The 17,464-nt window shown below is 37.5% G+C and overlaps 1 protein-coding gene across 2 annotated transcripts in view; it reads right to left on the reverse strand.

Annotated features, from left to right (window-relative positions):
- The window catches only part of SUCLG2 (succinate-CoA ligase GDP-forming subunit beta), a 229,682-nt gene that overhangs the window by 166,678 nt on the left and 45,540 nt on the right, over window positions 1-17,464 (reverse strand). For both annotated transcript variants that reach the window (XM_026722126.2, XM_087923634.1), the window contains exon 2: window positions 1,341-1,482. In XM_026722126.2, coding sequence (XP_026577911.1) covers window positions 1,341-1,482 — 142 coding nt within the window. The remainder of the gene's footprint in view (window positions 1-1,340; window positions 1,483-17,464) is intronic.

The raw sequence follows: 17,464 nt of genomic DNA on the forward strand, positions 1-17,464 counted from the left end.
TCTATTGAGTTGCACTGATTCCCAATTTAAGTTTCCAGGTGTAATTCATATGCCGGTCATCACCTATAAAGCCTCTAGGGCAGGGGTGTCAAACTCACGTCACCACAGTGGCATCACGTGACTTATCGGGATTCCGCCCCCTCGCTAAACCGGGCGTGGGTATGGGCGTGACCAGTGTGTGATGCATCCGGCCTGCAGGCCAGGAATTTGACAGCCCTGCTCTAGCTATAGTACTCACCTTTCTTCTATTGTTTCTGCTTGCTCCACCAGATTAGCATACTCCAGCTCCCATCTATTGAACAATGTCATCTTTTCAGATCTTGGAGTCAAGCCTTCTTGGTGGCAACACCTATCCTGTGAAACAGCATCCCCTGGAGATTCAGGTGGCCCCATTCTTATTAGCTTTTTGGCAAGGCATTGAAGATTTATCTATTTCTCCAGACCTTTGGAACAGGTGGGTAAATAAACTCTGCTGTTATCAATAGGCCTTTTCTGAGACTGGCGTTATTGTTTATCCTCAGAAGAAAAGGCTTATATTTGGTGGGTTTGATTCTGCTTTAATCCTTATGAGCCACCTAGAATCACTTGTGTGAGATAGGTAGCTATAAAAATCACATAACATACATAAATTAAATTATACATTCATCATAATATTTTTGTGACGGATAGTCCCTTATAGTATCTTTTTTTTCAAAATATTTTTTGCATTATTTTTTTCCACTGCGTTTTTACCTGCCAAAATTAAAGGGCTTCTGCAAATTTCTCATTCTCCCAGATATAGTGTTATCTTCCATTTTCGTTATAATTCTATCAGTACTCTCTATCCATGTTTACTTATAGGAAATCACCATGATAAGCCCGACGGAGGGGTCAAATGCATCATAAGTCGAGTCCCTTTGCACCCACAAGAGATCTAAGTCCAGCACACCTTGAATTTCATTGACTCTTATGTTATCGCCAACTCGCTTTGATCGTTAGTAGTTCGAATTCCTGTAGAGAGCTTAAGTTTGCAATAAATTTATGTATTCATTTGAACTGCCTGGACTCCTGATTTCCTAACTTGACATTACTATAAAAATTGTTTCAAAGAAATGAAACTAAATCCTGGAAAGCCATTGGAATCATACCATTACTGTAACCATTCAGAATATCTGGATGGTAAGAGTTAAAAATCCAAAGATGAACACATGTTCATTTTCTTCACACATTTCTACTCTCCCAAATAAAGCTTCAGCTTTGAAGATTACAGTAACTTTGCATAATTATTTACTGCAGCATAAATTAATTTTCAGGCTGGTTAATAGCCAGTGAGGGCTTAATTCTATGATTAGTCAACTTACGTAATCTTTTAGCAGCCTCAATAGCATCATTTGCAGTGTCAGCCACGAAGAATTTCTGAACTGTGACCCCATGATCAGCCATCAATTTCTTACTCTGGTATTCTTGCAGGTTTAGCCATCGTCTAGGAGTTAACTGAATACCCTAAAGACGTGAAATAGAGAAAGAGAAAAAAAATATTCATTATAAACAATTATGTATGGTCAACTCTGCTGTGGAGACTTATTGCAAACAGAGATACTTCCAGCTGGGGAAAAAATATTTTTTATTTTGCAGGAAGTGCACTATCTTGAATCTGTACACAAAAAACATTCTAAAATATAAAAAGGTATTAAAATGAGACCTGTGTGTATTAATTTTTATTATTATTTTATATTTGCATTCTTCCAACTTAACTCATTTAAATAAAATTCATTGAATATTACCTGCTTTCTTTTTCCACATTTCTGAATCACAAAAATGACAATATTAAGTTCTTCATTAGATTACAATATTTGCGCTTGTACAAGGAAATACTGTTACTACCAATGAAATCCGGTACCACACTGAATCCTTGATAGGGTAGTCCATTTCTACAATTACATTAACATTAGTAGAGAAATGAAAATGAAATAAAATAATGAAGTAATCACAATTTTCTCATTTGAAGTGTAATGGAATTGTTGTTATTCATGTTATCTTATATTCTATAAAATCACCATTAACACTGGATTAGCAAATACTGAAACTCAGTAGGGAATGTCACGTTGGGCAATTCCATTTTTTTTGGTATGTTGGTGAATGACTGCAAAAGCATTGAGTACTGATTTTGTGGTGACAAATTTGAGCAAGTAGGTGAATTTGCAAATACAAAATCGGAAAAGAAATATAATTAACTATAATACCGCGGCATCTGTTCTATCACCATAAACTTCTGACAATCAAGTGAGTGAAAGCAAATGATGATAAGAAGTCAACTTAAAGAATTTCAGCACTACTTAGAAATTTTTAGATTACGTTATGCTTCTGGTCAAAGGCATCCTCCTCAAGAAGGAATGGACTTACTTCTTTTGCAACTAATCTGCTGTTCATCATGATGGCTGGAACACAACCATTTGAAACAAAACATTTAAACCAAAAATTATGTATAACATTTTTCCGGATTCTGGCAGTTACCCTCATTTAAATCATGAGCCTTGAGCTAAACTTCCAAAACTTCTAAAGAATTTATTGGGAATTAACATGTCCTGCCACTGCCTGGGTGTAGCTCTGAGACACATCATTCATTGTCACCTTTGAACCTGGTTTTCCCCCCTGGGTGTATCATAATTCATATTCTCCAATGAGACACATCCATAGCCAAGAGTCGTCAATCATGTTCTCCAGTTAGACATTTGTGCGGCAGAAACTTCAGTCACCTAGTTACTATCTTTGAAAAACTATTTATGGAATGCACTTTCGATTTCCAAGCTGCCGCACTGCTCTCCCCACCCCCTTCCGTTGGCAACTCTAAAAAGACCATAGAAATATTTTATGTGTAGACAACATTAATATCTTGATGTTAAACTGAAGAGTCTAAAATTGATTATTGCTAAACTATTTTGCATTTCAGAAATATGGTGCCATCCTTTGCACATATATCATGCTTTTATGTCATATTAAAGCCTTATATATAAAAAAAAACTACCAGCATTTTAATTGTATTGTATCCTGACCATAAGACACAACTGGTTTTATACGCAGTAGTAACCATTCACTCCCACAGAAGTTAACTTAGCCTAATTAATGACTAAAAACAACCCAACCTTTTTGCAGTGAATAGATGGTAAAAAAGGTAACTGAAGAATACTTTCAGAAATTTACACCAAACAGTTGGTGTCAGGGTTCCAAGTAAAACCCCTAACCAAGTAAGACTCCGAGGCCAACAGTTCCTCAAAGTTCCATTCTATTGGAGATGTCCTATTGGCACATCTGTGAAAACCCAGATCTGGCTTTCCCCATCCAAAGGAAAGTCAAAGTCCCTTCCCCAGCACCCACATGTCCATCACATGGTTTAATCAATCCACCGTCCCAATTGGAGATGTTCCCCAGTCATGCCTCTCCAGGTGCAGGCTGAACGTCCTTGACTCCCAGAGAAAAGAGTATTGCTATGGTTATATATCTCCACTAACTCCATACAACCCACCCCCCTCCTGTTTTCCAACAGCACTAAAGTGGCAGCACTGAAGATCGAAAGAAAAAGATGGCCTTCAGAACAGTGTAATATACTTTCTGAGCCACTTTAAAGATACACATTTCAGCTTATTAATTTGAGCACTTAATAAATACTTATGTCTCGGACCTTCAGGTTTCAGCTTCATGGCTAGGGATGAAAAAAATTTATATAGTATTCCATTGTAAATCCTACTTGAAACACATCTGGATATTTCATTGTAAGCAGATCCTTATGGATGAATATGAATTAGAACATAATCCAACCATAAATTATCCTTTCTTGGAAAACAAAACTATGATTGGAGCTAATGGGGGATAAGTTGCTAAAAGGAACTGGTTTCTGTTTGCAAAACTTGGTTGAAAGTTTTATATAATGTAACAGTTAACTGTAAGTAATCAAGCTTTTAGCAGATGCTACAGGACCAGAAGACATACAACTGTGTAAGAAATGAGTATCTCATTATATTTTTATAATTATATATTAGTATATTTTCCACTTCCTGTCCTTTTTTCTGATATTGTGTGTGTGTGTGTGTGTGTGTAGCTTTGCAATTACAGATAGATCTACAGTGACATGGTTATCTCACATTATCTGGTTTCTTATCAAACACTCCTCCCTGATCTAAGCATTGTTAGATAACCTTCGACTTCCTGTATTAGTATAATCATTAAAATAATTGGATAGTTCTTCACTCCATGCAAGAACCTCATGAATGCAGCAGCTGAAAGGTAATTTTCAAAGCTCCCAAGATCTCCATAGATTTTCTTCTTATCCTTTGAGAGACTTGATCTCTTTACAGACCAGAGAAAAACTGCTCACCAAAGACAGGCTGTGGACCTTGTAATCCTATTGGTGGTGGTTTGAATGACCCATCACAGTCAACCAACAAAGGGGAGTTGAATGATCAAATATACTATCTCTCATTTGTACCAGGCTGAACAATAATCACTGAATCCATAAGAACAATATACCCACGGTGCCTGACAAACAGTGCTACTGTTCAGGATGATGATGGCAAAAGTCACTAATTTATTCCTTGCTTTAGGGTACCTGAACAGTGATGAATGAAATAACCTGGATATGCCTATGGAACACAAGGTGAGGAGCAGTTCCACCTATAAGAGATTGCACAACAGCAATATTTCAGACACATCAACATTATAGAAACATAAAGGTTGCTGAGATTATCACTGCTTACAAAGGTCTTTGAATAATAGTTGTTGATTTTTATAATAGATATTATTATCCAAATATTCTTCAGGGTAATTGCAGTATTTATATTCTCTTTATAGATCTAATTAAGCACCTGAAGGTTACTTAATTGCAGAATGTGCTTTGAAAATTCTAACCAACAGCTTAGTTGCTTCATTCTAAAACTGCCGCATGATAACAGCAGCCGAGAAAGGATATTAGATAGCATATGCAAAATTATTTCATTGGCAAACAGAATGCAAGGTAAGTGAAAATACTAGATTAGAAGGCAATATGCAACAGAATGCGAGCTATTTTGCTGTGACATTCAAGAAAGATGCTTTCTTGTGTATGATATAGGATATAGCAGTACATCGTTTCTACAAATATGTATTTCTTTTCCTCACTTTTGCATGCATAGACAAAATAGGAAATTCGTGTTCTGAATTAATCAGATTCATTCCCCAGGTTTTTAATTGGGCTGAGATTATCCCTGCACAAAAGAGACTGAGCTACCAAACTGCATAACGTCTGCTTCTTGTTTTAAAAAGATAAAAGACTGAAGTGAATGAGAAAGGAACCTATTAGTAGGCATCTCCACTGAGGTAAAGGAGAGGACATCTTCTCATGCACCAGGATAGAATGGCTGTCTGTGGAGTGTCATTCAGGGCAAGCCACCCAAAGAAGTTCAATGGAAATTGGCTCAAGAAGAGTGAAGAGAGTGGCTTTTGTTGGGTCAAGCAGGACACAAGCTTAATAGTTGGCAACTTTTTCAGGGTGAGGGCTCCAATTGGTGTTTGGCTGAGATGCTGGGAACCCTACTTCAAAAAGAGAACTAGGCAGACAATTTATTATCTCACCTTTATAAATAACTAAAGAACATACTTATATCCCTTCCTTCTCCTATTTTCCCCACAAAAACTCTGAGGTGGGTTGGTTGGGGAAAAAATCACCCAGCTGACTTTCATGCATAAGATGGGACCAGAACTCACCAACTCCTGGTTTCTATCCTGGTACCTTCACCACTATATCAAACGGGCTCTTCACTAAACCAAACCACTGATCAAATGGGGCTTAAAGAATTATTAGAGTTGATTTAATACAAAGTTTAGTTTGACAATATACTTTAAATATATTGAATAAAATGCAGTTAATATTCACTGTTTAATATTTTCTCCTTAGTGTGGATATTTTAGAGATCAGACAGCTACTGTACAAGCATTTTAAGGATGGTATACAGGTTCTGGATCCTCAAATTCTATAGTTTTATCCTCAATAATGCTTTAGCAAGACAGACCTCCATACGCCTTTGACAATTCCTCCTACACTTTTGTTCCAGCTTTGTCACATTAATTTCCCATTAATTAGATGTAAATCAAGTAAGTTTAGTTTTAATAACAGTTCATGACCCTATAAATTAAATAATGCTGTCATGAGCTAAATCATCATTAATGATGATTAAACCACTATCCCTATTTTGAATATATTAAAAAAATTCCCTTGGATTTAAATTAAGCATGAAAGGCTAAACTCTACAGGCAAAGCTTGGAGAATAGCAACAGAAAGGAGAAAAAAGGCAGCAGGGGCCTAACTCTCATCCCCACACTTTAACAAACCACAAATGTTATGTCTAAATGAGTCTCACATCCCTCCCAACTGCAGCAATTAAAAAAAAATACCACAGAACATAGCTGTTCTAACAAGCAAGCTGGGGATATTAAAAATATTAGCAAACTGATCTATACCTGGGCTCAGATAACATACTGCTTTTGAAGAGGCAAAAGGAAGGAAACTTGTAAAAAAAAACCCTAAGATAGATGCAGTTTTATTAGTCTCAATTAATTTCTACTTCATAGCTGGAGAAAAAAATCCCAGTTCTTCTCTTCTAGTTCATTATACTCCATACCTAAAATCCATTTTGTCAGCTCACTAGCCCAAAATTGCCTTGGTAAGACCTCACTTGGAATGCTACATCCAGTTTTGATCACCATATTATAAAAAAGATGTTGAGACTCTGGAAAGAGTACAGAGAAGAGCAACAAAGATGATTAGGGACTGGAGGCTAAAACATATGAGGAACGGTTGCAGGAACTGGGCATGTGTAGTCTAATGAAAAGAAGGACTAAGGGAGACATGATAGCAGTGTTCCAATATCTCAGGGGCTGCCACAAAGAAGAGGGAGTCAAACTATTCTCCAAAGCACCTGAGGGAAGGACAAGAAGCAAAGAATGGAAGTTAATCGAGGAGAGAAAAAAAACTAGAAATAAAGAGTAATTTCCTGACAGTTAGAACAATTAATCAGTGGAACACCTTGCCTTCAGAAGTTGTGGGTGCTCCAATATTGGAAGTTTTTCAGAAGAGATTGGACACTCATTCGTTTGCAATGCTGTCGGGCAGGGGTGTCACACTCAATTTCATTGAGGGCCACATCAGGGTTGTGTTTGACTTTGGGGGGGCAGGATGGATGTGGCCAGGGTGGGCGTGGCTAGCTTGATGTCACTCGTGTTGAAAGTGGTGGCCTGAGTGCTCTGCCAGTGAAAATGGGCTCCCGAGCTTGGTTTTCAGCTGCAATGGCCTCCTACAACCCTCTGCTAGTGAAAAAGGAGCTCGGGAAGGCGATCATTTTTGCTGGCAGAGGCATCGCAGGCTGGTCCTTTGCTGTTTCCAGGGTGGCCCCGCAGGCTGGATCTGGCCCCCGGGTCTTCAGTTTGACACCCCCGGTATAGCGTTTCCTGTCTGAGCAGGGTATTGGGCTAGAAGAATTCCAAGGTCCCTTCCAACTCTATTATTCTGCATTCTGTATTCTCTAAAACTATTGTCCCATTTTTTCTCTTACAACCAATAAGAGGCAAACGCTGGGGAGGTGTCCCGTGGAGGAGGAGAAGCGTCCCGGAGTTTTAAGCCCAGCCTTTCCAGAAGAGACTGAAGCACCTCCCACTTCTGGATGCTCTGAACAGCTCATGGGAGAAAGAAAGATTCTTCCTTTTCTTTTTCTTTCCTACATCTCCCTAAATCTGCTGATTAGTAGTATGACTTGAGTATGCTCTCCGGGGGCTGCTATTATCACTGCTTACAGAGAATAAGCAACAAATCTCTCAGGAGAAATGTTATGCAAAGCCTATCTCCTCCTAAAACTCAGAATTTTTTTTGCATTTGGTAAGAGATGAGCTTAATAATGTCCATTTTCAATCATCATTATTCTAGTCAAGGAGATATTAAGGTCTTTTCTATATTACCTAAAGTAGATGATGAATTCACACATCACGGAAAGCAGAAGGAAATAAAATAATTCATTTAAATTAATATAAACTTACTATCTTTTCACCTAACCTCCCGAGGCAACTTATAATACATTTTCCAAATAATTCAGCAATTTGCATCCTATGCCTTGTTAAAATTCACTGGGAAATCAAGGAAACAGCTACTTATTTAATATATTATTTATCACTGTTCTTGAGACTGACAAATGTTAAGAAACCATCAAAGTCTAACATGCTGCCAATTGAAAGGGAGAAACAAACCTGTTTTTCTTATATTGCTATTTCCCTTTGTAAACTACAAAACTTCTAAGCATCAAGCTTTTGCTTTCCAGGCTGAATTTCAAAGAAGACAGGCTCTCAATCAGGATTTTTCACAATACACGAACTCTTTGTGATAAATGAACTACCAGTGAAGATAAATGAATGCACCCTACCACGGCTTACAACAGCCATTGATTAACTGTATCCTTTGGAAATCACTTGAAATTGACCATGTATTAAAAGCTCTACGGAGTTAATGCATATGTGTTTAAAAGTTACATTATGAGCACCGGAGAAAGGAAGTCTTGCTGAAGAAAACAACATTCTCTGTCACAAAAAGAATCTATCCTACTGATTTACACCAGGCTTTTCAGATTCCATCAAACTAATACTAAGTTAAAGGTAAAACACTTAGGACAGGACAAAATGACTTTTAAGAATTCAACACAAAACCATAGCAATAAGCTTAGGTAAGAAACAAATCCAAGCATTATGGTCGACAGCTAATTATATTGCTTTTTCAGTTCTTGGTTTGTTTATGGGGTCTCAAAATGATTCTGTATGATATATACACCCAACACTTTAAACCAACATTAATCAGTCAGGTTTAAACAAAACTATGTTGCAGTTTATTTGGGCTTGACCTATTCTGTTATGGGAATCTATCCACTATGGCTTGTATACCATGTTGCACAAGGATCCAGAAAATTATGGATGATTCAGGACAGCACAGAAACAAAATTGTAAATAAGTACAATGAGTGAACCCAGCTATCCTGGAACTTAATTTACTAGGTTTAAAAATGGTCTTTGAGGAATTTGAAACTACGAATTACAGGGATCATAAAAATATTCTTACTTCTTCCTCATCTTTCAGTGAGAGTTCAATCAATCATCATTGGTTAGGAGGTAAAAACATTGGGATCTTCTGACCTCAGGGCCGTCAAACTCCCAGGCCGTGGGCCATATGTGTCATGCGCTGGCCACGCCCACACCTGGTTTAGCGAAGGGAGAAAAAGTCCCAATACATCACATGATGCTGCCATGATGACATGAATTTGATACTCCTGTTCTAGAAGCAACATGCAAAGTCTACAAACACAGATGTAAAAATATTGTGCCCATAAATGGAATAGAGCTTTGGAAAAATAACAAGGAAATATCAGTCTCCTCTCTCTATAGCATTTGTTTGCTTTTTGCTTCAAATAGTCATGAGGGAATTCTTAAGGACCTGAAATCCCATAGCATATTTTTTTGAAATCAATGATCAGGAACTTTGTTTTTATTCTGAACTCTTCCGACTCTTTTTTCTCTGGGGCTCATGGGGATTGTAGCCCACATCATGTTAATTTTTATTCCAATTAACCATAAAAACACAACGCACACATTTTGATCATTCTTTACAAAGGCAAACAAAATCTGCAGCTATTAACAAATATCTCCTTCCTTTACAGGTTGGGGAAAATATTATCATGATGAGTTACTATACTCAACACAGGGCTATATAGCATAGCAATAGAAGGAGAAGCCTATAGGTTTTTTTGAGCTTAAATTTTTGAAAGGTTTCAGGGTTTCTTTCTATTGTTTTCTATTGTTTCACACACACACACACACACATTTATACACCTATAAACATATATATATATACAGAGAGGGGAGGGAAGAGAATGCCAACCTAGCCAAAACTGTTCATATTTACAAAGAACATAAACTGACAATGGATTCAATAGGAAAGAATAATGGAATAGAATATGGCAAAATGAATATGACAATAGAATGAGAATATGAGTAGATTTCTGAACATTCCTTCACATAAATTCAAATTGGCATAACAGGACAGTTTTTGGCAGATGTGTTCTCCTTTCAAGAATATTTAAAAAACAAATTCTTTCTCAGGTATCTGAATGAGAAAGGGAAGGAAAAAACCCACAGGATATTTTTTTTTTCTCCCTGGGGACACTAATTCTAGTATTGTTTAGAAAAATTTTCTGTATTGTACCTTATGCCAAAAATTAAAACAACAGTACTTTCACCACCATCCTGAATAAACATATAAAATAGAAAGCTGTGCAAGACAAACAAAACGTTTTTGCAAAGCATTAGTTCAAATAGTATTCTGGCAACATTACTATGTAAGAGGAGATCTGAGGTAGACATACTGAATGTCAATTATTATCGTCTCAAATTGTCCTCATAATGCCTTGGCATCTCATTAATGCTTATATATCCAGTTTAATTTAACCAAAAACCTCTCTCTTTAGAGTCCCCTAAGAGTCAGTAACATAACAGCAAGCTTTGCTCTTCTATGTTTTTCAGAAAATTCTAATCCTAAATTCTAACATGGTAGTTTCTGCATTCACCGTGGCAAGATATGCTCTCAGTTATGGACTTCACAATTTCCTTTCAACCATCTGTGCCGCCTGTCTCGAAATGACAACTAAGAAAAAAAAAATCAACTATACCATAAACTTCTTAGTTCTTTTTTTCTTAAAAAAAAAAAAAAACACCCAAAGGTTACTTTCCTCTTACCCAAGCTGCGAAGTTATAAATGAATTTTAAGAACAGAGAAGAGGATTTTTCATGGAGCTACACTTGATGGAGAGCTTATTTTGAGTATTTTCTTTCTAACTGCAATCCCAATGCAGACAGACAGACAGTCAGTCAATCAGGCAGACAGACAGAGACAGACAGAGACACACACGCACACACACTAGTGGTGGGATTCTACCAGTTTCCCTACCGGTTCAGTGATCGCGCACTTCGCACATGAGTGCGCGCAGCTTTCCAAAGACCAGCTGAGGCTCTGCCACGCCAATCACCTTAGAGGATAAAGAACAGAAAAGCACAGGAGCAGGTGGGAGGGCCAATCCTGCACTTTTCTTTTCTTCGCCTCTCAGCTGATCGTCGGAGCTTTTTTTAACTACCGGTTCGGCCTAACTGGGCCAAACCGATACTGTTTCAACACACACACACACACACACACACACACACACACACACACACACACACACACACAAAGTCCTACTAGTCTTAAGGAAGCACAGGTAGTCCTCGATTTATACATTCTTTAATGACTATTCGAAATTAGAATGGCAGTGAAAAAATTGACTTATGACCGTTTTCACACCTAGAGCCAAGTAGCATCCCCATGGACATATGATCAAAATTCAGAGGCTTGGCAACTTGACTCATATTTATGACAGTTGTCATGTCCCAGGGTCATTTGATCTCCTTTTGTGACCTTCTGACATACAAATTCAATGTGGAAGCCAGATTCACTTCACAATCATGGCAAGATAAGTTGTAAAATGGGACAAAATTTACTTAACAACTGTCTCACTTAGCAACAGAAATGTTGGGCTCAATTGTTGTCGTAAGCTGAGGACTACTGGTAACAATCTAATCAGGATATGTGCATGTATGTGATGGGTTTCTGTGGGAAGGCCCTTTTCATCAGTATCCTTTGGAGTCAGGCAGTGTCTAAATTAAACTGAAAATAAAATAAACTATAGCCAGGAAGAGGTAATATCCCCACTTCTCCATAAGGCCTGATCCCAATGAATAATCAAAAACTCCCACAGTAATACAAGAATAAGTGGATATAATTTTTAAAAGCATACTTGGCTTCATACCTAATATGATCCCCCACCATTTCACACTGATCAACTTTCCTTTTAAAAGTGGGTGCTTTAGGTGGTGTGTTTTTTTTAAAAAAAATCCCACTTTCGCTATTTGTATATATATCTCAAGGCAGCAAACTTACCTAATCCTCCTTCCTTCTATTTTCTGTTGAGGTGAGCTGGGCTCTCCCAGCTGGCTTTCATGCCTAAAGCAGGCCCAGAACTCACACTTTCTTGGTTTCAGCCTTAACCACTAGACCAAACTGGCTCTTTTTTTCCTTCATATTTATTGTTAGCATTCTGGCCACAGGGCATCCCAACACAACTGCACTGACATACATTAGGAAAGAAGTATCTGCAGGAACATGAACTGTAAAAACATATCAAGTACTTGATTAAAAACCACAAGCTACTACCACTGATCACATTACTGCAGCACTTAAAAGAAGCCTTACACTACATCAGGTTTCCAAGTAACATACCCACAGCAAACAAAACTCCGAAGCAGGTAGATTCCTCAAAGAATAATTTTACTGGATATGTCATATTGGCACAGGCTGGTGAAAACTGACTCTGACTATTCCCACGGTTTTCACCTAATTTAAAAGTTTTTCACTTTCTCAAAACAATCAGTCACATGGTCCAATCAGCATACTGTCCAGTTGCTAGGTGACTCTAGTCCCCTCCTTCCAAGCACCTGCAAGAATGTCCTTGGTTTCCAAGAGAAAGTATTTTGTTTTGACTACAACAGCCCAACTATCTCTATTCCCCAACTCCCTGCCCCACTTCTCCAATGTGTCAGCACTGAAGTCTCAAAATGGCCTCAGTCAGGCCAGTTTCAGGGTTGACACATACAGTATGTGAGATCATCCCTTTTGCAATGGAACATATCAACTCTGCCTGAAAACTGATTAAGCAGACTGCTTTAATTTGATATAAAAATAAAGAAGGATACATCTTGCATCTATTACCTGCCAGCTGTATTGCTTATTCTGGTACTCTTATCAACAAATTAGACAACATTAAGCCAGAGGTAAGCAATATATATATATATATTGGCCCAACCTTGACAGACCAATAACTTGATAAGGATAACAAGCCTAAGTATTATTGAATGTTGTAGAGAGACTGCCTCTTCTGAAAAAGGAAAGAATGAATACTTGTTTTGTTTCAATTATGCATGCAGAAGCCAATTATCAAGGCAACTCTGAGTGATGAACAAAAGCACCAGCCCAATGCAATAACACAGAGAGAGAGGAGAGACAAACAAATAAACGAACACACATTCATGGCACTTGACGCTCTATAGCAGGGCTGTCATGCATCACATGCTGGTCACCCCCACCCACAGTTTAGCTAAAGGAAAAAAGGTTGCAATATGTCACGTGATGACATCCCACAAATTTGACACCCCTACTCTATGGCATTCAAGTCGCAAAGGCTTTGGAGAAGAATCAAGTTTTTATGAGCTTCCAGATAGCCATCCTATTGCAAAAGAGGGGAATCCCCTCCCCAAAATAGCCTGGTATGTGTTATACATAACACAACCTTGATTTCTAATTAATGTCCATTGCATTCTGACCAAGGAACCATCTTTTAATCTTATCCCCCCGTGTATTATTTCAGAAGTTGCTCAGGAAATGTACTTCTCATTGACAAGTTAACACGCCAAAATAAAATATACAAAGGTCATTTGTGTACATGCAAAACATGTACCAATGAAGAGTTATTAATTTGAAAGTATTGACATATCCATATGATGGAACAGTTTCTTATGAAAAATGTTAATGACTTTCCGTTACCTTTGGAAGGACGATTCAGATGGTTCAATGGTTCAATTTAGCAGCTCACTTCTGAACCTAGAAAACTATCCATCATTTTTTTTTTTTTGATACTAGTAAGAGTTACTGGGAATTGGGTGGCATATAAATTTACTACTGTATATTCTTATTAGGACCAATATGCTAAAAGAACAGGCAGTTTCTGACTCTGCATCCATGGCAGATGAAGAAGTTAGCTTTTAGGGAAATGAAGCATAAGATTGGTATCAGAAGAGGCAAGGATGGGAAAGAAACAGAACCAAATGTCTAAGAAATACATCCAGAAATGGAATGGGTTGTGTTGATCGAAACTAATAAAATAGTCCAGATAGCATTATTATGTATTTGTCTTATTAATTTGTTATGTATCTTGCTATATTGTTCGTCAAAGGGGCAGAAAGAAGAACAAGTATGGATAGTCCTCGATTTACAACAGTTCATTTAGTGACCATTCAAAGTTACAAGGGCACTGAAAGAATTGACTTCTGACCGTTTTTCACTCTTCATGGCATCCCCATGGTCACATGATCAAATTTAGACTCTTGACAACAGACTGATAATTATGATGGTCGCAGCATCCCAGGGGTCACGTGATCACCTTTTGCAGCCTCCTAACAAGCAAAGTCAAAGGGGAAGCCAAATTCACCTAACAACCATGTTACTAACTTAACAACTACAGTGATTCACTTAACAACAGTGATAGGAAAGCTGTAAAATGGGGCAAAACTCACTTAACTCTCACTTAGCAACATAAATGTTGGGCTCAATTGTGGTCATAAGTTGAGAACTAGCTTTCTTATTCTTACAAGAATAAGCAGTATGTTCATTCTTTCCACCTATTTTATATATTCCTGTTCATACTTCAAACTTTGTCGCTTGTATCCTTATGATTTATATTGATTGTTTCCTAGTATGATTTGATTGCTTATTGTATCCTATGACTATCATTAAGCGTTGTACCTTACGATTCTTGACTCTTGAAGAACGTATCTTTTCTTTTAGGTACACTGAGAGCATTTGCACTAAGACAAATTCCTTGTGTGTCCAATCACACTTGGCCAATAAAAGAATTCAATTCAATTCAATTCAATTCAATTCAATTCAATTCTATTCTATTCTATTCTAAAAATGTAAGCTGTTTTCAATTTTGGAAATGGTACGTGCAAATCAACAAACTTGTTTTTGTGGATATGCAATTGATTATCTCGAACTGACCAAGTCTTTTTACAGTTGTCTACCTGCCCAGGACACATAAAACCTTTGTCAGCTCGATGGGCTGAAGTATATTGCTGGGAATGCTTTGAAAACTATTTTAAGAGAATGAGCAAATTGTATCAGGCATATAGTTTTTCAAACACTTTCCATTTGAGTTTGGAAGGGAAAGTGTTTCAATCTTTAAATACAATGTGTAACATTTAAATATTGACAGGGTGTTTATGAGTTCTGCAAAATAAATATAAACAGGGATGAAATGCAAATTCTTGTAGCGAGATTTGGGAAGACTGGAATTAGACAAAAATCTGGAAGCTAAAAACAGAACCCCCCAAAATATTCTACTTTTTGTTTTATGTGTCAGTTGAAATACCAATTTGTCATAAGTAAATGTATCAGAATAACCAAGGAAAGAAATGCAGAGGTAAGAACAATAACATCTTGTGATATCTGCAAAATAAACTCACTGATACAAGTTAATGGCAGTATTTTGATCATGAAAACAACTCTTGTCGTTATTTCACCTAGATCCTGTTACAGTTCCCTGTCCCAATTCAAAAACATACCTGGGCTCCGTTCTTTTTAGATTAATTACATACTTGATCTTATCCAATCGCTTATCACTTAAATGTTCCCTGAATCTTATTCATGGCAAAATCAAAGAAGGCAGGGAACACAAACTTCAGCATGCTCGTTTGGCTCATGATATTTTCTCCAGCCCCATTACATAAAGGTAGACCTGCTTCAGCAGAATCTCTACTTTCTTAGAGATTCAGAGGTTAACAGAGTTGGAAGGGATCTTGTAGGTCAACTAGTCCAACCCCCGCCCAAACAGGAGAGCTTACACCATTTCTGACAAATGGCAGTCCAATGTCTTCTTGAAAGCCTCCAATTATGAAGCTCCCACAACTTCTGAAAGATAGATGAAGATTTTTCAGGGCCGAGTCCATACTTCAGTGTTGAGTCAATACTTTATTACACAGAGAAATTCTGAGATTTTCTGCACCAGAAGCCTTTCCTCAATATGAGGCTGTCAACAACTGAAAACACAGCAATCTAGCATCATAGCCCTTGTTCTTTCTCAATGAAAGACAGTTCTTCTTAAGAGCTATTGAAGAGAGAAATTGTGAATTGGATGTGATCACAATACTGTAGAAACCTCAGATTTGGCTGCAGAACACTTCTGAAATCAGATGAAATCCACCAAACAATACTAAAATCTGATTTCTGTGAACTGGGGAGAAGAAAAGGATGCAAAAGGAGACAGGTCCAGGAACTGTGTAGAAGAGCAAACCACGTATTAATTATTCATGCAATGGTAAGCCTCAGTGTGGTATCACATCTGAATTAGCATCATGTGTTTGTTTATTCCCAGCTATGCCTGTTGATTACCTTTTATATTCCAAATCCATGACAGCTCAAACATTCATTATAACTAATCAATACGGGTCACTATATTCATATGATTAGAAGGAGGAAGATTGTTCCCAAGCCAAGGCACTTTTTGAATTGTGCATACAATTAATAATAAATATGTTAAAATCAAAGTGAAATTCCTTCCTTCCTTCCTTCCCTCCCTCCCTCCTTCCTTCCTTCAGAAATTTATTTGCTGTCCATCTTCTGTCCAAAGAATCTGGATGGCTTACAATATAAAAACTTTAAAAGCATACATTACATAAATAACACAGTAGATAAAATCATTAATGGCAAAGAAGGGAGCTGGATACCAGGTGAGTGGGTGAAGTTTGAAATTTCCCCATTGGGTGCCCAAGCCATTTGTCAGAAGGCTCTTATGAAAAGTCAGGAGGGAGAGAGCCAATATCACCTCAGGGGATAGTATGTTTCAGAATGAATGAACAAATGAATGAATGAATGAATGAATGAATGAATGAATGAATGAATGAATGCTTTCATTCATTCAGGCTCACTGACCACCTCAAACCCAAGGGACTCATTTAACTAGCTGCCTTTGTATATGTCACATGTTCTACTTATTAACAATCATCTTTGCTACCTTCTGAACTGTGATGTAGGCTATTTTACTTCTATTCTGCAATATCTCATTCTGTTCGATATTTTTCAAATATTTTTTTGTCAAACATTTATTCAACTTTCATCAATTGTATTTATTTGTTTGCAGTATTTATAGGCTGCCTATAACAGCCTCTCCAGGGTGGCTAACAAATAAGTTATAACACCAAATCAGATTAAGTAACAATGAAAACAGCACTGTGATCAAAGCATAAAACAGTACTACTCAAACAGTCCCAGGGAGAGATTAACAGCGCAAAGATACAGAGAAAAAGACGTATGCCACAAGCTATAGATAGGGAATATTTGTACTCAGAGAAGCATACCATTCAGCTTTAGGAATGAGAAAAGGCCGTTTTTATGACTAAATTCTCTTTAAAAAGCTTCAAGCTCAGCACCTCGTGACTGAATATATGGCCATTTTCTTAAATTCTTCTCACCAAAAGCGCAGAAGTCTTTTGCAACTACCTTGGGACAAGTCTCTCAGTGTTACGGTATAGCTCATAGCTTTGGAATTTCCTAGCGGTCCCTGAACTAG

This window comes from Pseudonaja textilis, chromosome 2 (genome assembly GCF_049901715.1).
Source record: "Pseudonaja textilis isolate UNSWEBS1 chromosome 2, rPseTex1.2, whole genome shotgun sequence".
In the NCBI taxonomy this organism is placed as follows: domain Eukaryota; kingdom Metazoa; phylum Chordata; class Lepidosauria; order Squamata; family Elapidae; genus Pseudonaja; species Pseudonaja textilis.